The sequence below is a fragment of the Nyctereutes procyonoides genome, unplaced genomic scaffold (genome assembly GCF_905146905.1).
Source record: "Nyctereutes procyonoides isolate TBG_1078 unplaced genomic scaffold, NYPRO_anot_genome, whole genome shotgun sequence".
NCBI classification, from domain to species: domain Eukaryota; kingdom Metazoa; phylum Chordata; class Mammalia; order Carnivora; family Canidae; genus Nyctereutes; species Nyctereutes procyonoides.
Genome location: NW_026575082.1, coordinates 28082498 through 28104458, shown reverse-complemented (window position 1 = coordinate 28104458; position 21961 = coordinate 28082498). Strand labels below are relative to the sequence as shown.

Genomic DNA, 21961 nt, shown 5'->3' with positions numbered 1-21961 from the left:
TTAATTTCTGCAAACATTAGAGTTTCTCAAAATTCTGTTCTTGATATTTTTATCCTATGTGTTTGGGGTTAATATCACCTTAGCAAGCATTTTTATGAGGGTGAATATTATATATATATGTATCTTTACCCTTGACCTCCTTCTCAAGCTCCAGGACTTTTCCTTTTTCTCTTTTCGTGCTGCCTATTGCCATCCCCACCTAGATAATCCACAGACATCTCAAGTTTAATTTTTCTGAATTACTCTCTTAGCTCCACATGATCCTGTTCTGTATTCCTTCTCTCTCCATTGACTCCCAAAACTCACAGTGATGTGTGTTTTATCCCTTTTCATTCAGTCCCTAAATTTCTAACTCTTCTTCATGCACCTGTATATTCCTTGCATATTCCATCTTTAATTATCTCTATTTCTTTCATCTTCCTCTTTGCCAAGGGTCCCTATTTACAAGAGACCCTTTTATTTGACTTCATCTTTCTCAGTAAACTGCCACCCTTTGTCTTTCTTTTTTCTTTCTTTCTTTTTTTCTTTTTTTTTTTTTTTGGTCTATTACATTTTTAAAAGGTTAGTCATATTGTTTAACTTTTACTCCTACCCCAATGCATTTCAGTATACTGAAACTGTATCCAGATCACCAATGGCTTTCTCATTGTCATCCATCCATTTTAGCCCACATCCTACTAAATATCCCCTGTAGTATTAGAAGAATCTTCTTTCTTCATCTCCTCCTCCTCCGCTACCTCTTGTTGCTATTTCCTTCGCTATCTGTCCTCAGAATTTATCCTTATATCTTAAGCTAGCAACATAGGTACTCCTAGAAGGGAGTAATTTATAGTTCTGACCTCTATCTTAATGCACTAATACTCAGTTCTAAAGTTCTGACACTGTTCTCTTATTAAAAATTGTATTTGTCTTGCCTTGATTGCCATATTTTAAGTTTCTGTAGGTAGTGGTTTTATTTTGAAGTTTTTTTCCTAATCTCTGCACAACCTATATAACACCGGATGGGCTGATATAGTTGATTATTTAGTGCTTAACTGACTATATTTTTAAAACATTACTTTTTGTATGTAATTTATTCATTTGTGTATTCTAAATGTACTTGCTAAAAATGCTGAATCATGAATCTATGTAAACAAGTAAATCAGACAACTCAGAAGTGTCTTAGAAATAATAAATATCCTGGACCTTTTTGTTAAGTACTGGTTTCCATTGTTTTCTGGTAGAGAAAGTGCTAAATGGCAGAACTTTTTTTCTTAAGGTAAAAAAGTAGTAGGATTCAGATTTTGCAGATTTAATCCTGTGTCATAATAATCTGGGGCTACTTTATCTGCAGATAGTTCTTGCTCTCTCAGATTGATGCTGTCAGCATAATAATAATGATGCAAGTGAATACCGATTGCCTTAGAATAGCCAGAGATAATTTTAACAGAATGATTAAAACCCAGATTACCCAATAAAAGTTTACTGTATAGCAACATAAAAACATCAGTTAGCCGAGAAATATAGTTAACACTGGAAAGGAATGTCAGGATGTTTTTAACTGTAAACAGTGTATTGAATTCTTGTTACCTGAGATATAAAGAGGGTACTTATCAACCAGGCAGAAGAACCTTTGTGAAAGGAGCAAGAATCACCAGAGAAGGAAATATGAGGCAGTGTTTTAATTGCCTGACATCTCCTTCAGGAAGATAGGAAGCAGTGTCCTTCTGATAGTATTGTAGAAGAAACTCAGTACTGCTCTGCAGCTTGATGGAAAGAAACCTATCCTCCTCTCCACTCTATAAGTTAGAGCATGTTCTTGATACAATTAGTGAAGGTGATAAAACTTTACCAGAAATAGAATGACCAAACAGCTGAAAAAACAATTGTTTCCCATGGTCCTCAGAGCACATGAGAGCTTCCAGTGATAATGTTCTGATGCTTTTAAGCATGAGGTCAAATATTAGTAGATCCAGAAAGCTTGGTTCTAACTCTACCACTGGCATTGTAGACTTTGGACTATTCCAGAGAATTTCAGCAAACAAAGGCGCCCATTTAAAGTTGATGTGGAAATACTGGTTCTTTTGGTTTGGTCTCCCGTTCTAGGCTTTGGCCCCCTACTTTAAAGACCACGTTACTCAGCCTCTTAGGTGCATTTAAGGTGACTTGACTGAGACATTGAGTAAGCCAAAGTGTGGTCACATACAGTTTTATGGCCCTAAATGTAATCATTACATGGACTGGAATACTTGAATTGACATTGTCAGTGTATTCTTCTCCTGCAGCCAATCTTGGCAGCCTAATTATAGTAAGAAACCAACTAATTAGCCCTGGTAATCAACATCATAGGACTGGAAATCCAAATGATCATTGCATTTATTCCATGAAGTTATACCCATATGAGAAATCAGATATCAGAAATCTCTTCGGTGAATCATGCTATCTTCAGTAGACTTCATACAACCCTCAGATCAATTCCTATGTTTCAGTGAGAAAATTTTTCCCTTAATTTCCAAGTTTTAGGAAAACATTTGCTAGTGAAGAACTTGTTTTGAAAATGAATCTTCATCTCCAAAATGATAAAAGTAAATAAGAGCACTTCATTGAGGTTTTCCAGCCTTAAAACTCTATAATCTTTTTCTAGAGTTCACTGTAAATGGATATGGATAACTCATAATCCATCCTGCTAAAGCTGATCAGTCTATTTGATCTTCACAAGCAGTAAAAAATTAGATGTGACCAAGCAAATTTTTACAAACCTTGGTTTGAGATATGTCAACATTATATTGACTTCATTGATAAAGGAGAATTAGATCCCTGAGATATCAATGTGAGAGATTCTAGAGGAACCATGCTAGAGTCACTGTCCCAGACATAACAGTGTCAGCAGAATCAGTGTTGAGAACAAGGATTCTCTAGTATTTAACCAGTTTGGGTAGAGGAATTGCCTTTATTAATTAGTACAAGAAATCCAAAATTGTACAGTGTTGAAACTTCTAGAAATATGCTTACTATTTTGCAAGAAGAGTTCTTTTATACTTTCAAAAGAAACTTGTTGAGACGCCTGTGTGGCTCAGCGGTTGAGTGTCTGCCTTTGGCTCAGGCCATGATCCTGGGATCTGGGATCCGGGAGTCCCACATCGGGCTCCTTGCAGGGAGCCTGCTTCTCCCTCTGCCTGTGTCTCTGCCTCTCTCTGTGTGTCTCTCATGAATAAATAAATAAAATCTTTAAAAATAATAAACTTGTTATATTCGTTACAATATATTAGAGAATAATCATCTTTCATTTTATAGGGAGATAGAAAAAACCTTTCTGTATCTTCTAGTTTCTGTTGAAGAACAAAAGCACAGAAAGTTGAAAACTAGTAGATCTTTAAATGTGTAGAATCACAGAATATCAGAATTTTGGTGGACTATAGATATTTTCTAGTCCAAGACTTAACTAAAGCATAAATCTATGCAGTCTTCCCAGCTGTTGTTCATTTAGTCTTCTAAACTACTAAGTTGTACTTACTACCTCTCAGAGCAAAATACAAATTTTTGGATACATCTCCTTATTAGTAAATCCTCTGTCAGATTGAATTGTGTTTTCTGCCATCATGATGTCTGATCATAATTGTTAGACTGATCACATTTTTTTCTGTAGGCATAGTAACCTGGATTTCTCTTTTTCAAACGTCACAGTTAATGATAATTTGTGTTTTTCATTTAGCTTGTAACACTTCAGGAAGCAAAACTGCTGCTAAACGAAGATGATTACCTTATTAAAGCTGTGTATGACTACTGGGTAAGAAAACGTAAAAACTGCAGGGGACCGTCCCTCATTCCTCAGATAAAACAAGAGAAAAGGGACGGCTCTACCAACAATGACCCTTATGTTGCCTTTCGGAGGAGAACAGAGAAAATGCAAACTCGAAAGGTAATGTGCAAATTAGATTTAATTGAGTGTACCTTCATAGTGTTTAAGACCAATTTTTTTTTCTGCTAATGACAAATAATTTTGAATACCTTGATATACACGGAAGCTCATAATGTTGTTGAACCTGAGGTTAGAAATCCTGCTCTTCAGTATCTTCTATTGGTTGGCTTCTGTTGGTATAATACCTAATACCCATGCCCTTTATAAGTCTACTGCTTATACCATTTGAGACTTACGATTGAAGTGGTAAAAGGAATTACGTATCTTTATGTACCTCAGAAATTTGAGTTCTTCAGTACATTGTATATACGTTCTATACATATCCTCTTGTATGTGAAGCTTAAGAGCTTATAGCTTCTTTAAAACCATATTCTAGGGGATCCCTGGGTGGCGCAGCGGTTTGGCGCCTGCCTTTGGCCCAGGGCCCGATCCTGGAGACCCGGGATCGAATCCCATGTCGGTCTCCCGATGCATGGAGCCTGCTTCTCCCTCTGCCTGTGTCTCTGCCTCTCTGTCTCTGTGACTATCATAAATTAAAATAAAAATAAAAATTAAAAATTAAAAAAAAATAAAACCATATTCTAATTCTTGCAAATAAAATGGACTCTACTGCCTCTAGCTACTATGGTGTCATGGAGAAGTAGGGAAAGGTTCATTTTCAAGCCTGTTCTGCCAATAGTCAAAAGTAACAGTGGAATGTTTTTCTTTTCTGAGTTGTCCATTGTGTCAGATTTCAAATTGATGAACCTGTCCCCATCTGCCTTTCAGAAGCAGTGTGAGCGGAATTTTAAGTAAGAAACAGGGTCTCATGTTGTGGAATGATATGGTATAGCGGAAGGTATTATTTCATAGGAGGTATTCACTGTCTTCCAAACACCATGCATAGTAACACATTTTCTAACACACAAAAAAAAAATTGGAACATATAAATGTAAAATTATAAGGAATTCTGATTCGGAGGCAAAGCATTTTCCTCCAAATCAGATTCCTGTTTCTCCTAACATTAAAAGCTTGTCCTTGTCAGTTGTTAATATAACAGCTGTGAAGCATAACAGCTGCCAGGAATAGTATATTTTAGGAGAAATTCTCCTACTGGCAAGCAACTATTTTCTGTAAGTCTTTCTTGTATTTCTCAAGAGTAGATGACATTCTCTAACCCAGGCTAAGGTTTCAAATTGGTTTTAGTTCTTAGCTAAGGAAATCTAAGATACTTTGTGAAGATTTAACATCTTGCTTAAAAAAGACTAAAATAAGTTTATAAATATAGGCAGTTGGACATGAAGAAGTTTATCTGAACCATTGAAAAATCTGAACTACCAACTGCTTTTTAAAAGAAATATAATTGATTCAGATATATTGCAAAACAGACTTTTAGCAATGTCTTTTGAAGGAAGAATACTATTTGGCCTCTTTAAGTGAATGGGTCTGACGTAATTAAAATTAGCAGTATTTATTGACACGTAAGCAATATTCTAAATATTTACATTGATTTTATTCTTCAGTAGGTTAAAATACTGTTTTCTACGCAGTGTATATTGAGAATTGCTAGAATGGGTTCAGATATTTAGGTGCTTCACCACTGTGCAATAACTAGCACCACTTTTTCCTGACTCTCTGATTCCTACCCTTTCTCTTATCTGTTATTTTCACCTTCCTCTGCAGAGTGCTACATTTTCTTTTCTAGTAGTTTTTTTTATTCCTCTCTGTTTTCAGTTGTGGGACCTACTACTTCCCTTTCATGATACCAGTGCTGTTTAGAAATGTTTATGTGTTTCAAAATGAAAAAGTTGGGAAAGCATTCAGTCATTCAATAGTGAATACCCCTACATGTTCCAGAGGTGAGCAAGCTTTGGGATATGCAAGAATGAATACAGCTAACAAAGGCTCTCTATTTCCTTTTCTGTTTCCACAAAATAGAAAACCCGTGTATAGCTAGATACAAAGGTGCAAGAATAGTGGACTTCTGAAACTAAACTAATATTTCATTTGTGAATGCTTAAGTACTTAAGGACATTCTTAAATGAGACAGTCTTAAGGCACCAGCATGTCTGAAACCACTGATTGGGAAGAAGTCTTGAATCAGCATGTGTGTTTAATATGTTTAACCCCATAGACACAACTGTTAACATCTGTGCTTTCTCTCTCCCTTCTGTGTGGCCCAGAAAAAATGAGATCGACAGAAGAGGGAACACAGGATAGTGTGTCTCAATCTGGCTCCTTAGAACAATCTCCTATGAAGATTATTCTTCAAAACAATCAAGGATACTTGGTTTTTTTTTTTTAATAAATTAATTTTTTATTGGTGTTCAGTTTACCAACACACAGAATAACACCCAGTGCTCATCCCGTCAAGTGTCCCCCCTCCGTGCCCGTCACCCACTCATCCCCACCCGGATACTTGGTTTAAAAAGATCTATAGTTAATTCTAAAGTGCAGCAGTTTGAAAAAATAAAAGATAAAAAAAAGTGCAGCAGATTGAGAACCACTTCCCTAGAGATTTGGCAGTAGATCAGAACTATAATATGGGAATAGAGAGAAAACTTTAACTGGGAAAAAGAAGAGTTGATCCAGGGTAGAGACCACTGTGAGGAAGAGTAAAGGAAGTGAGTGGATTTGAAAACAAGGATAGGGCCATCTTAAAAGCATAGAAAAGATGTCAGTATGAACTCACTGTTTTTATATTGATAGTTAGAAATAGATACAGATCTGTGCATGTATACGTACACACATATATTACAGTTGTATTTCCTAGCTCTGTTTGCTGAGAGGGATAAATAGAGTAATGAATAACATCTGGAGTATAAGTAACCCATGAGTGCATACTAATATGGATGGATGGATGGATGGAAGGAAGGAAGGAAGGAAGATTGGTAGGTTAAAGAGATTGATAAAAGAGAAGAGAACACTTTTCCTTACAGTAGAATTTTAACTTCCAAGTGTCAGTGGAATGAGGAAGTTTGAAAATCACCATTTGTCAATTTTTTCAGGCAAAAGTTAGAATCAGTGGATATTAAACTAATGGGAGGAAATTTAATGAGAAACAAGTATATAATCCTACAACATACTTTCTTAATTAAAAAGTTATTTGACTGGGACTCCTGGGTGGCTCCGTGGTTGAGCATCTGCCTTCGGCTCAGGGCATCGGGCTCCCTGCATGGAGCCTGCTTCTCCCTCTACCTGTATCTCTGCCTCTCTCTCTCTCTCTCCGTGTATCTCATGAATAAATAAAATCTTTTTTAAAAAAGGTTATTTGACTGAAGAAACCTGACAGACACCATCTTAATTGAGTGATCAAAGTTATCATCATGAGTAATCAAATAGGTATCATTTAATTCTTTTTTTTTTTACTTTTTATTTATTTATGATAGTCACACACAGAGAGAGAGAGAGAGAGAGAGAGAGAGAGAGAGAGAGAGAGAGAGAGAGAGAGGCAGAGACACAAGCAGAGGGAGAAGCAGGCTCCATGCACCGGGAGCCCGACATGGGATTCGATCCCGGGTCTCCAGGATCGCGCCCTGGGCCAAAGGCAGGCGCTAAACTGCTGCGCCACCCAGGGATCCCTCGTTTAATTCTTAATATAAGAGAGGGATACAGTATCACTTCTGTGATAATCCTGTTAAGAATACATAACCTGAATTGTGGAAAAACATTGAAGAAACCAAGTAGAGGAGCACCCTACAAAAATAAGTGGCCTCTGTTCTTCAAAAATGTTGAGATCATGGGGTGCCTGGGTGGCACAGTCAGTTAAGCAGCTGACTCTTAGTTTCAGCTGAGGTGGTGCATGACAATTAAGTGCAGTTGTGATCCTGAATCAGATCCTAGACCAGGAAAAAAGTTGCTGTTTTAAGTGAATTTAATAAAAATTATTGTCCCGTTAATGTCCTTTATTTTTTTTTTCCGTTAATGTCCTTTATAGCAATAATTACATAACATAAAAATATGTTTAACAATTGTATTCGTTGCTATAAAGGATATTAGGGCAATCAGTGAAATATGAATAAAGTCAATATTTCCTGATTTTGATACTATAAGAAGAGTATCATTGTTTCTAGAAAGTCCATATTAAAGTGCTTAGAGATGATGCAGTATATATTCAACTAATCTCAAAAAAATTTAAAAATATGACTGTTTTATATATCTGTGTGTATTTGTATATATTCATGTATATCTGTCTTAGTCCATTTTGGCTGTACCAGAGATTGAGTGGTTTAAACAGTATTTATCTGTCACAGGTCTAGAGGCTAGGAGGTCTGAGATACAGGTACCAGCAGACTCAGTGTCTGGTGAGGGCCTACTTCCTGGTCCATAAGACATCTTGCTGTGTCCTCACATAGGAGAAGGGGCAAGAAAGCTCTCTGGGATCTCTTTCATAAGAGTACAAATCCATTTGTGAGGACTCCACCCCTGATGACCTAACTGCCTTTATCACATTGAGGACTTGGAGTTTCAGCATGAATTTTCAGGGGACACAAATAGTGTCCGTCATAGTACAGACTAAATAATAGATATACATACATTGAGACAGATAAAGCAAATGTAAAATAATAACATTTGGGCAATCTGGATGAGGATATATAGGAATTTGTTAAAACTTCGTGTAAATCTGAAATGATTTCAAAATAAAAAGTAAAAAAAAAAAAAGAAAAGAAAGGACAGGACTAGTAAAAAGGAAAAATTAGGAAGGATAGTTATTTATTTGGGCCTAAAGAGAGCAGGAAATGACTAGTAAAGACAGGGCAGAAACATGTAATCCATAAGGAACACTTAGCGAAGAGAGGATTCATCTTAATAGGTTCTGGTGCACTTTTGAATATTGTTCAGCTGGTATGTAACTTTGTGTCATTATTCATCTTTGAATTTGTATGTCCTTATTAGACTTTTAGGTGTAGTTTCTTATATTTGAAAATTAATTGTCACCTATAAAGTATAACCTAAACTAAGTTCTTTTAAGGTACTGCATGCCTGTATTTTAAAATGCTGTGTAAGTCATTCTTCTACCTTATCAAAAGGAAATTAATCTTTAGACTTTAAGCCTTTTGAGGGTAGAGAACATGTGCAGTGCTCTGTATAGGGGACACTTTAATAGTTGCTCTTGGTAATGTTAATTTTTTTTTTTCAGTTGGAAGGTATTGCTGCTGCCTGATGGCCAAAAAAAAATTTTTTTTTTTGTTAAAAACCGTATTTTACATTTTGCCTTTTGTCACATAGTATGGTGGGGGGGGATTAATTTCCATTTGATAAGGTAAAAGAATTAATAACAGCATTTTAAGAGAAAAGAGAGTAAAACATTGAATCTTTCTCAGGTTTTATTTTCTCCTTTATAATCTTCCAATATGAAACCTGGCTTCAGGTTCCTTTTAATGTCCTATTGCATTCATTTTTAAACCACTTTTAGCATACTTTATTTTGATAATAAAAGAGAGGGGCAATACAAAAGGTTTGGTTAATATTTTTTTTTAAGATTTTATTTATTTATTCATTACAGACACACACAGAGAGAGAGAGAGAGGCAGGCAGAGACACAGGCAGAGGGAGAAGCAGGCTCCATGCAGGAAGCCCAACATGGGACTCGATCCCGGGTCTCCAGGGTCACACCCCGGGCTGAAGGCGGTGCTAAACCGCTGGGCCACTGGGGCTGCCTTTGGTTAATATTTATAAGAGTAAAAAAAAAAAAAAAAAACTAAGTAACTTTTCACATCAAATCAATTAGGATATGTTCATAAATCCTTATTTCTTTAGCTGTTCAAATGGTCATAGAATGTATCTTCTAGAGCATGTTCCATATCTGCTTTGTTCTCAGTAAGCACACCAAATATTTGTGATCCTTGCTTGATGAAGTGTCAATCTCTTTTATTCCTGCAGAGTTTGTGTCCTTAGCAGTCATCTCTGTAATATATTGGATTTTTTTTTCTATCAAGATTTTATTTAAATTCTGGTTAGTTAACATATACTGTAGTATTAGTTTCAGGAGTAGAATTTAGGGATTCATCATTTACATGTATAACACCCGGTGCTCTTCACAAGTGCCCTCCTTAATGCCCCTTATCCATTTACCCCATTCCCCCACCTACCTCCCCTCCAGCAACCCTGTTTGTTCCCTATTGTTAAGAGTCTCCTATGGTTTGGCACTCTGTTGGTATTTTTATTTTTCCTTCCCTTCCTCTGTGTTCATCTGTTTTGTTTCTTCAATTCCACATGAGTGAAATCCTATGGTATTTTTCTCTCTCTGACTTATTTTGCTTAACATAATACATTCTAGTTCCATCCTTGCCATTGCAAATGGCAAGATTTCATTCTTTTTTTATGACTAATATTCCATAGTGTATATATACACATACAATCTTCTTTTTTTAAAAAAGATTTTATTTATTTATTCATGAGAATACACAGAGATGAGAAAAGGAGGCAGAGACACATCAGAGGGAGAAGCAGGATCCATACAGGGAGCCCGACGTGGGACTCGATCCTGGGTCTCTAGGATCAGGCCCTGGGCTGCAGATGGCGCTCAAACTGCTGAGCCACCAGGGCTGCCCCCACACACAATCTTCTTTATCCGTTTATCAGTCTATGGACATTTGGGCTCTTTCCATATTTTGGCTGTTGTGAATATTGCTGCTATAAACATTGGGATGCATGTGCCCCTTTGAATCACTGTTTTTGTATCATTTGAGTAAATACCCTGTAGTGCAATTGCATTATTAACTCAAGGATGGAAAGATTCCTTAAGTGCAGTCAGTCTGGATTCATAGAATGAGAGGTGGTAATGGTCTGTTTTTAAACAAATAGTTTCATGCCTAATAAAAATATTCTGTGGTTATTTGATTAAACAAAATATATTCACAGTAATTTTCGTATGCAAATAGATGCTGCTAATTACAACTGAGCCTTCTCTAGTTATTAAGCAGGACTTTCACTCTGAGTTGTTCAAATTAAATCTTAGGCTTCAGAATGAGAATATCTTAACAATACTCTGAAATGCAGAGTTTTCACTTGTTTTCTACCCTGCAGTGAGGTGTTATTACTTTGAAACATAATAATCCCATTCCTTGAGATGCTTTATATCCCACTTTCAGTTTTATATCTGAGTTTGTGAAGTGAAATTTTGCTTGTCATTGTAAGTGTTTACATTGTGTTATTGATCCTTTCATCCCACAATTACAGAGCTGGATGGATGGATGGAGACCCAATTTGGCTATTTTTAGGTAACCTTGATTTGACAGGACTGTTTCTCTCGTCACTGGAAAATACCCTGCATCAATTTGAATGGATTACATTTTCTGATACATTCAGTTTTGTTTCAGGCAGACTTTTAAATATTTCTTTACATTGGAATGATCCCTTCTATTATTCCATCTTTTCAACAGTAGGCAACATTTTTTTTCAATATTTAAGAACTATTTGCTTAAATTTCTATTTTCAGAGTTAAGTAGATAGGTTGTCTTATGTAGTTGCTGTTTAACATAATTTTTAAAACATTTTTACATTTAACATTTTATGGAACATGTTTGTGTTTCCTAAGATTTGGTGAATGAAAATGGAAATGTGGATAACTGGATTTTAATTGTTTATTCTTTTAAAATTACTTTCAATAGAATCGTAAGAATGATGAAGCCTCTTATGAAAAGATGCTGAAATTGAGACGAGAGTTTAGTAGAGCCATAACAATTTTGGAAATGATTAAGAGAAGAGAGAAAACAAAACGAGAATTATTGCACTTAACCTTAGAAGTTGTGGAAAAAAGGTAACATTGCTACTGTTATATACTAATTGCAGCAATAGCCAGATGATGAACAAAATATGATTTGTTGCCTAGCTTTAGAACAATTGAAATAGATTCTCAAGCAAAACCTACATTTTTTTTTAAGAATTCTTGTGTTGCTAGTTTTTTTAAAAACTAGATTATCAGTTTGAATTACAAGTTTGAGGAATGTTTTGGTGTATAATATGTATAGATCCTCTAACATGCGTCATTGTTTTAAAGAATCATTGAATCTTATTTAGAAAAGAACCTAGGGATCATTCTGTCCATTTTTATTATTAAACTTTATATTAAAATTTGAGGGGAATGAATATTATAAATGACTTTATTTCTTACTAGGTAGAAAGCATGTTTTGTTTCAACACACTTAAAAAATGTGTTCTCTGTGGGGTGCCTGGGTGGCTCAGGCAGTTAAGCATCCAACTCTTGATTTCAGCTCCAGGCCATAATCTCAGGGTCCTGGGATAGAGCCCCCCTCAGTGGAGGACTCCATGCTTAGCGAGAATCTGCTGAAGATTTTCTCTGTCCCCGTCCCTCTGAGTGTCCTCCCTTTCCCCTGCCTGCATACACTCTCTTTAGAATGGATAAATCTTAAAAAAAAAAAAAAAAAAGTGTCCTCTAATGCAATAGTCATTGTCCTGCATAGCTGCATAATTAAACTATACTAAACCGAACAGAATTTTATGTGATTCCTGAGGTAAGCATTCTAAACATCATTTCCCAGTGTTTGAAAACATTGAATAAATGAGAAATTTGTCTTCTGTGTCCCTTAGAGATTTTTTGTGTTTTTTGGTTGTTTGTTTTTACCAAGTCGCAAATATGAACTTCTTTATTCCCATGAATTTTCTCTTTTAAGAATAATCTGATAAATTGTTGGCTCTATTTGATTAGTTGTGTTCTATTTCACTGAGATATCATTGGTTTTATTTTTGAACTATAAAACGTTTTCTTACATTTTGTTACCTTTCCAAGATATCACTTGGGAGACTATGGTGGTGAAATCCTTAATGAAGTGAAAATCAATAGATCAGACAAAGAGTTATATGCCACTCCAGCAACTCTTCACAATGGAAATCATCACAAAGTCCAAGAATGTAAAACTAAGGTGAATATCCTCCGGGGAGAAGCACATATGGTAATAATGATCAGACAATTACTGGTTTCATCAGTTACCTTTAGTATAATTTGGTTAAAGAAAAACATAATTAACATGCATTGTTTTTACTATTTGCCAAGCACTTTGCTAGGAATTATTACATACATATTAACTCATTAATCCTTACAGCAGCCCTTTGACATAGATTTTACCTCTGTGTGACTTCTAGATGAGATAGCTGATAAGTGGCTGATTCAAGGTTTAGGTCCAGGTCTAACTAACACCAAAAACCATGTGCTTTTCACTATGCCATCTGCTTTCCTACAGAATATCGATAAATTAAAGTTTACGTGTCATTAGCCTAAGCAAATCCTGCATTGTAGTGGCAGGCATCAAAATCTACTATTAAAGCTTTATTCACTGAGATATTTAAAGTTATTCTTATTTTCATCATCACTTCCAGAACCAGCATTTATCAACTGCTGTCCAGTTGGAGTGATTTGAAGAAGTCCTGTAACTTCCAGATCCTGTTTTCTTCCTAATAGAAAGAGCCAGACTACATGATTATTTTGGTCTCTTAGATTTAAAGGAATTGTATTTATTCAGTATTCACTTGGTACATTAATTAAAATATTCAGTTGAGAAATACAAAAGTTACTAAAACCTCTAAGGAGTTTAAATTTAAATAATAGGTATTGATTATTTAGACAATAGAGCTTTACTTTGTAGCAAGATTTAAAAAGCAACATAGGGTGTTTGTGGAAAATTCATCTTTTAAAAATGTACACAATTCTTACTTTCTGTGGGTTTATTCTTAAAGGTCAAAGAAGAATATGGAACGGCAAGACCTCCTCCTTTTATTCAACTGATGTCAATTCAGACACCAAAGTTCTTTCTTATTCATCACAGGCATCTAGCCCATCTACCTGATTCTTTTAAAATCATACTTGCCTCTATAGCCAAAAATTTACCAGTGCAATACATGTAATTTTCTAAGTTATTTTTTAAAATCCATTTTATATAAACCAGTGCTTTTTCCAGGTATATGATTGGTAGGCCTAGAAATGAAATCTCAACCAGAAAAAACTGACAGACTCGGCCTTTATTATACGTTCGTTGATTCTTATTTCAGACCATCTATAAATGTAAATGCTCACCCTGTTTACTAGTTTTAGGGATACAGTTGCATCCATTGTTGCTCTACCCCATTAAACACAGTTAACCTTGTTTACTTAGTCATACATCCCACCTTAAAATATAGGTAGTTTCTAAGAATGAGGTAGGGGTTTTCTTTTTGACATCCTAGCTATATCCATTGTGCGAAACCCAGCTATATCACTAAGTAAGCAGCATTTTCATTGTGTGTACCATTCTTGACCCTGAGGTAGTTTTAACAGAAATGTGGACTATATGGGAAAATGTAGAACTTCCTAATTATTTTTTCACTTTCATATTGCTTGTACTTTGGTGCTTAGAACAATCATTTTCTTTTTTTTTTTTTTTTTAGAACAATCATTTTCAAACATTTTAAGCAGTAGATCCCTACTTACTAAAAGAAATACCGTTATGTTAAAACAGATATAGCTTCTTGGCTGAGGAGTTGAGAGCAAGGTGGGGCTGGAAACCCTCCCCATTAGTCTCCTGCCAGATGGCCTCTCAAGTGCTGTCACAACTCTGGGGTACTTGAGAACAGTTTGATTATTGTTCGGTTGAAGCAGTAATTGTGCATTCTAAAAAAGTAAGCTTTTTTTCTAGTTAATAAACTTATTTTTCTCCAAAAATGTACCAGCTGTAGACATTTTTAAAAATTGGAAATAAGTGTAGAAATAAATCAATGAATTTATTATCTAAATCAAATTACTTTTAAAATAGTCATTAATTATTAATACAGTGAATTTAAATAAAAATTGAGGTACTGTTAAATGCTGGATTGCATAATAATAGAGCAATTTTTAAAAATCACTAATATCTTAGTTTAAGTAAAAATAACAATAAAAAGCAAATTAAGTACGATTATGATTTTTAATCATAACTTGCAAAAAGTAAAACCTTTTTCAATTTATGATCACATAGTTTTTGCATATTAAAAACAGTAAATAAAATCACCTCCTGGGTAAAAATGTATGTTTTTCAAAGAGCAGTATAGTTTTTCATGATTTCTAAAATGATTTTCATTTCTTCCTTTTGGGGGAAAAATCGTCATGTAAACAGCACCCTCATCATTTGTCTTTGAAAGAAGAGGCTTCTGATGTGGTTCGTCAAAAGAAGAAGTACCCAAAGAAGCCTAAAGCAGAGGCTTTGATAACATCTCAGCAACCCACTCCTGAGACATTGCCTGTGATCAATAAGAGTGACATTAAGCAATATGACTTTCACAGCTCAGATGAAGATGAATTTCCACAGGTGCTTGTTTTAAAACTATTTTAAAGACATTTCCTTTTAGTCTTTTATATTGCTATATTTTAAAACATAATTGACCTCTTAATTTTGAGTCTTAACTTTCTTCACCTAATGTTATATAGCATATATATATACATTTTCCACATTATTTATGTGGCCACTGAAATGGTATTTATTTTACATTATTTTCTATCAGTTGGGTAGAATTTATTCTCTGTGGAGCATTTAGGTGGTTTTCAGTTTTCCCTTATATAAAAATGAATGTTAGTATTCTTTCCCTCTGTATTTAAGGTAGATTATTAGAAATAGATTATGATCTTTTAAAATAGTTAATACATAATTATATAAATATTCACCAATAATAATTCCCTTTTTCTTTTTGCCATATTCCACTTGCATTTTATTCTACCTTTTTTTTTTTAAGATTTTATTTATTTATTCATAGAGACACAGAGAGGCAGAGACACAGGCAGAGGGAGAAGCAGGCTCCATGCAGGGAGCCTGATGTGGGACTCGATCCCAGGTCTCCAGGATCACGCCCTGGACTGAAGGCGGCGCTAAACCGCTGCGCCACCAGGGCTGCCCTATTCTACAACTTTTAATGTAAATTTTGCTACTTTGTTTGGCAATAACCATTTAATTTTGAAGATTTATAAGAAGTGATTCAAATTATAAATTGTGAAGATAATTCTTTGGTTTATATTGCAACAGTTAATAGCAAAATGTTTGCAGTTTTAAAATCTTAATTTTACTTTGACAAGTGCTATTTTTAAAACAGGACCTTTGTATATTAAAGGATCAATTTTAAAAGATACATATTTATATTTAGCACCTCATCTAGCAATACCCTTCTCTTTTTTCTTTTTCATATGGTATAGGCAACCTAAAGAGATGCTGCAACAAATACATGTTATTTTATTTTAACATTTTTGCTTCATTGCTTTAAAAGAAAAAACTTTTTAAACCAGTATTACAGATATGCCTGGAAGCAAGATTATCTATAAAATAGTTTATGGTTATAACTATTTAAAATCTAGAGTTTATATGAAATTGTGAAATGTGTCCCCTTTTGCTATATTACATATTTTTTTACTCTTCTATCACTAATTTAGTTTTTCTATCCCAGATAATATTTTAGCATTCATCTGGATTGTAACAAATGCACAAAGATATGTCTAATTTAGTACACTCTTAAAAAGCACTAAATGAAATAATTCATTACTTTTGTCAAAGGAAAATCCAGTTAGACTCAGTGCTTTGAAGAGCCATGGGATGTGGCCATTTTGAAGAAATGAGGAAAATAATGTCCTAACAAATAGTAGTTTTCCATATACAAGAAGTAGGGATGGGCTCTAGGCAGAGGAAACAGCATATGAATGAGAATGCTAGCAGTTCAGCATTGCTCGAGCATAAATTGCAAAAGGGAAGAGAGGCTGAACAGGATGATACTTGGAGTGGTAGTAGCCAGGTGGCAAATGGCTTTTATCTATCTACATTGTATATACTGAAGCATTATTAAAGAATTTTAAGTAAGGGTATGACATGGATTATTATATATCAATAATAGCCTTATATTGGTGGTACTCAGGAGAGCCTATAAAGCTTTGCTTTTACACCTTAGCCATTTAAGGTGACATATGGGATATTACGACCTGTAGAAACTTCCTTTCTTGCTAAAATCAGTCCATTACCCTGATGGTAAGGCACACTCACATACTAGTCCTATATATTCCTCGTGCATTAAGGGACCTTTGTTTCTGTTCTGAATTCTTATAGTCCCCAGCCCTCAAACCCACATGAAAATTTTGAAATTTCGAATTGTATTTTAAAACTTAGTTTCCTGAGTCCTTTAACTAGGTCTTTAAAAACTCTTATAAATTTTTATAATGATATCCCCTTCTTGCTGAAGAATTCATATTTACCTATGTAGTTGGACATCATTCATTAGGCAGCTATTTAGGATGTAGCTGTTACAAAATCAGGATTTTATTGCTAAAAAGATCATTAAAATAATCATATGTTTCTTCTTTGTCTAGTAAACAAGGAACATAGGGAATAGGGAGCCTTAAGAGAACATTTTAACCAGACCTATCCCAACTGATTTGCAGCAGAGCAGAATTAAAAACCCTATCTTTTCTTGATTATGCTTCTGATTCTTCTAATACAGCTCTCTCTTCCTTTGTCTCACACTGAATCCTGGAATCCACTCCTGGGGAATGATGGTCAGGACAAAGGGGTGGTATACTTTATGCAAAGAATTTCTTAAAAAAAAAAAAAAAGAATTTCTAAGAGTTTGTAACGCTTCCTTCTGTGTATTTTAGAGGAGGTAGATGATCTGCAAAGGAACCAAAGTATAAAATTCATGTTTGGGATTTCCTTTCAAAATTTGGGTTTGGGGGCTTGGTTCCCTGGGAAGAAGAATCAGCCCCAGCTTACTGTTTCTGTGTCTCCCCCATAGGGTTGGTGGAGGTATATTGCAACCTCAAACAAATGCCTTTATCCCCTGGATGACCCTGCTCAGTGGTAATTACCACAGTTTGGAAATAATGTAGAGAACACATTTTTCCTCTCAAAATAGGAAGAGAGGGATTTGTGAGGTTCAAAATTTGCAAGTAAATATGGTTGAGCCAGCATTGTCAGAAAAAGAGATGTTCTCCAAAGTGAAATTGCGAGACAACTGAAACTTAAGTACCAAAACTTTTTTTTTTATTTCAACCATTATGAGTAGAAATTTTTCTAAACCGTATTATTTTCTGCTGTATCAGAGTGTATTTGTATATCATTTAATCCATCTTTTATGACATAAAGTTTGCTCTAATTGATCAGTGTTGCCCCAGGGGTCCACTCACATTATACAGCGATATTTCATCTAAGATCACATAGTTCCAGGCAGAATGCTTTTTAATTATGTGACAGCTTTTTGAAAGGTTTTTTTTCTTTTGCTGTCAGATTATGGGCTTATCACTTCTCTCTGCAACCAGTCTGCTTACTTTTAGCAAGTTTTCTTCTAATTTTCTGCTTCTAATCTACTAAGTTTAAAAAGTGGTTTTACTAAACTGTACACCTGAAACTAATATTACACTATACGTTAACTAGCTGGAATTTCAATAAAACTTTTTAAAAAAGTGATTATTAAAAAATGGGTAGGGAAATAAGGGACTCCCTTTGAGAAAAATGTATGTATGACCTTAATCACTTTGGAGGGAGCACTATTCATAAGCTTTATAAATAGTGTTTTAACTTCCTAGGTTTGACTCTATTACAGAGAAAGTCATTGCATAAAAATACATGTACTTATAAGTGAAGCATAACTGTCAAAATAAAAATAAAGCATTCATGGTCACATACATTATTTACAAAATATGCAAGTGGGTATATAAAAACTACTAATTCTTAAGTACTTACATGTTCAGAATCCATTACACAAAACCATGTTAACTTACTTGCAAGAACTAACCCATCCAAAATAATCATTTTTAACCATAGAGAATCTTTGCTGGTCTTTAACTCTTTGGGAGGATTTATTGCCTACCAGAAGTAATGTAGGAATGATTTACTGTTTATGATTGGACTCTGATTTTAGACCATTATAAAGACTGAACTGTTGACTTTGGTAACTCCTGAATGGAATGTCTCATGCCTCTTTTTTTCTAGGTACCATCCCCAGTATCAGAACCTGAAGAGGAAAATGATCCTGATGGTCCCTGTGCTTTCAGGAGGCGAGCAGGATGCCAGTATTATGCTGTAAGAACTTCATTTTTTTGTAGTATATATATATGAACTGGAATTAATAGGTAGTTCTTGTCAAGGTAACTTAGTCTTGATTTACAAATGAGAAGTCCATCGGCATTTTTTATTTACTATCCCCTATACATACCAGTGAAAGATGCTGAAAAGTACTGAGTCCTTTCAGAAGATATTTAAAAAATACCAGAATCCTTTTACTTGGAAATTGATAATTTCGAATTCTAAATTTTAGAAATTTAGTTTTACTTTGAGCCTTAACTATAGCTTAGTAGTTAGGAAAATTACTGTCACTGCTAGAGTTAAATAAGCCCAAAATCTCTAATTGAAAATTTTTTTTTAGATTTATTTATTTGAGAGAGAGAGAACACACATGAGCGGAGGGAAGGGGCATAGAGAGAGAATCCTGAAGCAGCCTCCTTGTTGAGCATGGGGCTTGATCTCAGGACCCTGAGATTATCACCTGAGCCAAAATCAAGAATTGGCTGCTTAACTGACTGAGTCACCCAGGTGCCCCAAAATTTTGATAGTTGCTGCTTATTAAAATTTATTTTAGTCAAGTCCATCTTGTGCATATACCAAGTAAGGATCAAACATAAAAGAATCATTTATATTTAAAAAAAAAAAGAATCATTTTTAAACTTTCTTCATGGCAATATCTTATATAATAATTATATTCAAGCTTTTTGACATACTTAGAAATTGCTTTGTGCTATTAAGTCAAGTTTTGGTGCAGCATTATATCAGGAGAGACTCACTCCCAAATGCTCGGGTTTTCATAAAGGTATAACTAACTATAGCGTTACGAGGATAGCTTTCAGATATGACTTGCAGAGACCATTTTTCTTATTGCATTATGGTAAACATCTACACTTCCAACAATTCAGGGTATGTGTGTGTGTGTGTCTGTTTAGTGTAGAAGAGGTAGGAAGTTATTTACGAGTTATGCTAATAAGAAAAAGAAAGTTACTATGAAAAGGCAGAGTAATGTTAAGACCCAGAAAAATAAAGAAGTGTTAGCCTAATCCATAAATGCTTTAAAGTACAATTTTTGGCTAAAAAAAAAACAAAAACAAAAAACAAAACAAAACAAAACAAAAAACTTCCTTCTGATTTATCTCAATAAGAAGCCTATACATTACTAACTATAGTGTCTTTGCTTTTCTACATAAATGTTAAAAGTCATAATATTCTTTAAAGATAGATTTCTTCTAAAATATGTTATACCCTAAAATATTCAGTTTGAGTTATTTTGGTAAGTGAACTTTTGATTCAGTTTTATAAAATTTTATTTAGTTAATGTCATTTAAACTCCAATTTTACAGTTTTACATCTAAATTTCAATTGTTCTTCTAATGCTGTACTTTATTTTTATCATGATTTAACTTTTCTTCGTTTCACATTTACTCCCTGATTTTTAATTTTTTTTTTCTTTCTTTGCAGCCTCGTTTGGACCAAGTTAACCACTCATTTGAAAATTCAGAATTGGCAGATTTGGATAAGTTGAGATATAGGCATTGCCTTACAACGCTCACAGTCCCAAGAAGATGTATAGGATTTGCAAGGAGGCGAATTGGCAGAGGTGGAAGGTAAACTATTTCTTTTGGCCTGGTTTTTGTTTACAAGCTAGCAAGGAGGATGTAGAGAAAATGTTATTAAGTTCTTCCAGATAATATTTGGTTTTATATTGCTTTTCAGGGTTATAATGGACCGGATATCCACAGAACATGACCCAGTCCTAAAACAGATAGACCCTGAAATGCTGAATGGTTTTTCAAGCTCTTCCCAAACTATAGACTTTTCTTCTAATTTCACTCGGACCAATGCTTCCAGTAAACATTGTGAAAATAGACTGTCCCTCTCTGAAATATTAAGCAATATCAGATCATGTCGACTACAGTGTTTCCAGCCAAGGCTACTAAATTTACAGGACAGTGATAGTGAAGAATGTACCTCAAGAAAATCAGGGCAGACTGTGAACAATAAAAGAGTTTCTGCAGCATCTGTAGCTTTATTGAACACCAGCAAGAATGGCATATCAGGTAAGCTGTCACTTTTTAAAAGTATATCCTGCTCTTCTTTTTTTCCTTAATTTTCATTATTCACTACATAAGTGCTCAGGGTAAATTTTAAGGTTTATTTTTATAATCCCACTGAAGAAAGGAATTTTTTTTTATCTTAACCTACTATAGTTTTTTTCCAGCCTAAGAAACTAAATCCTGTTGTTGGGGTTCATATTTTAACCAGTCTCCTACTACCTATAAAACCCTTTTTTTTTTTTAAGAGTTTATTGATTTATTTGAAAGAGAGAGCGCACAAGCAGGGGAGGAGAGGGAAAAGCGGACTCCCTGTTGAGTGAGGAGCCAGATGTGGGTTGATCCCAGGACCCCGGGATCCTGACCTGAGCCAAAGGCAGACACTTAACCAACTGAGCCACCCAGGCACTCCTGACTTCTGTTTTGAATGTGTGTGCCTGGTTTTGTGAATGTGTTGGTGGAAAACATAGGGAGTTCTCTGTGGGCAGAATGGTTATAAGCTGCTGGCAGATCTTCATAGCCATAATGTGCACTTGGTAAAGAAAGTTTCCTTTTTTTGTGTATATGAACTTTGCTCAAATGTAGGTATTGTTCCTCAAGAGTACCATTTAAAGCTCTCTCTCTGAAAAATGATTTTTTTTTTTTAAGAAGCTCCCTATGATTAGTCGTAATTTTGTCTGGTAGTTTACCTCTGATTGAGATTGGAGAGCATTTTAAGAAACACTGTGCTCAAATTAATTTTTTATGACATGTACATTGTAAATGTATAGTATCTAGACAATCTAAAATGTAATTTTGATTTGTTTTCATCTGCGGATAGTCTTTATAACATGTATACAAGTAGGTATAATTTTTAATATCCTTATGATAGATACATCAGTACATGGTATCCAGAGACAAAACTAGATGTGACTTCTCTTACACTGTTGATATCCTTTCTTTCTATAAAACGTATGTATTTCGAAGTTACTTTAACCTGGATGGTGCATTTTACTATGTGAAATTATGTTAAACCTCTTTAAAGTGGT

At 34.7% G+C, this 21961-nt stretch overlaps 1 protein-coding gene across 2 annotated transcripts in view; it reads left to right on the top strand.

The window, feature by feature from the left end:
* LOC129514576 (enhancer of polycomb homolog 2) overlaps positions 1 to 21961 on the top strand; it is a 118811-nt gene that overhangs the window by 82552 nt on the left and 14298 nt on the right. The window contains exons 4-10 of one of the 2 annotated variants that reach the window (XM_055333254.1): positions 3692 to 3898; positions 11491 to 11639; positions 12630 to 12762; positions 14965 to 15156; positions 18808 to 18897; positions 20341 to 20486; positions 20596 to 20939. In XM_055333254.1, the coding sequence (XP_055189229.1) occupies positions 3692 to 3898; positions 11491 to 11639; positions 12630 to 12762; positions 14965 to 15156; positions 18808 to 18897; positions 20341 to 20486; positions 20596 to 20939 (1261 nt within the window). Of the gene's footprint in view, positions 1 to 3691; positions 3899 to 11490; positions 11640 to 12629; positions 12793 to 14964; positions 15157 to 18807; positions 18898 to 20340; positions 20487 to 20595; positions 20940 to 21961 lie in introns of both variants that reach the window. The other variant, XM_055333253.1, reaches the window with a different exon arrangement.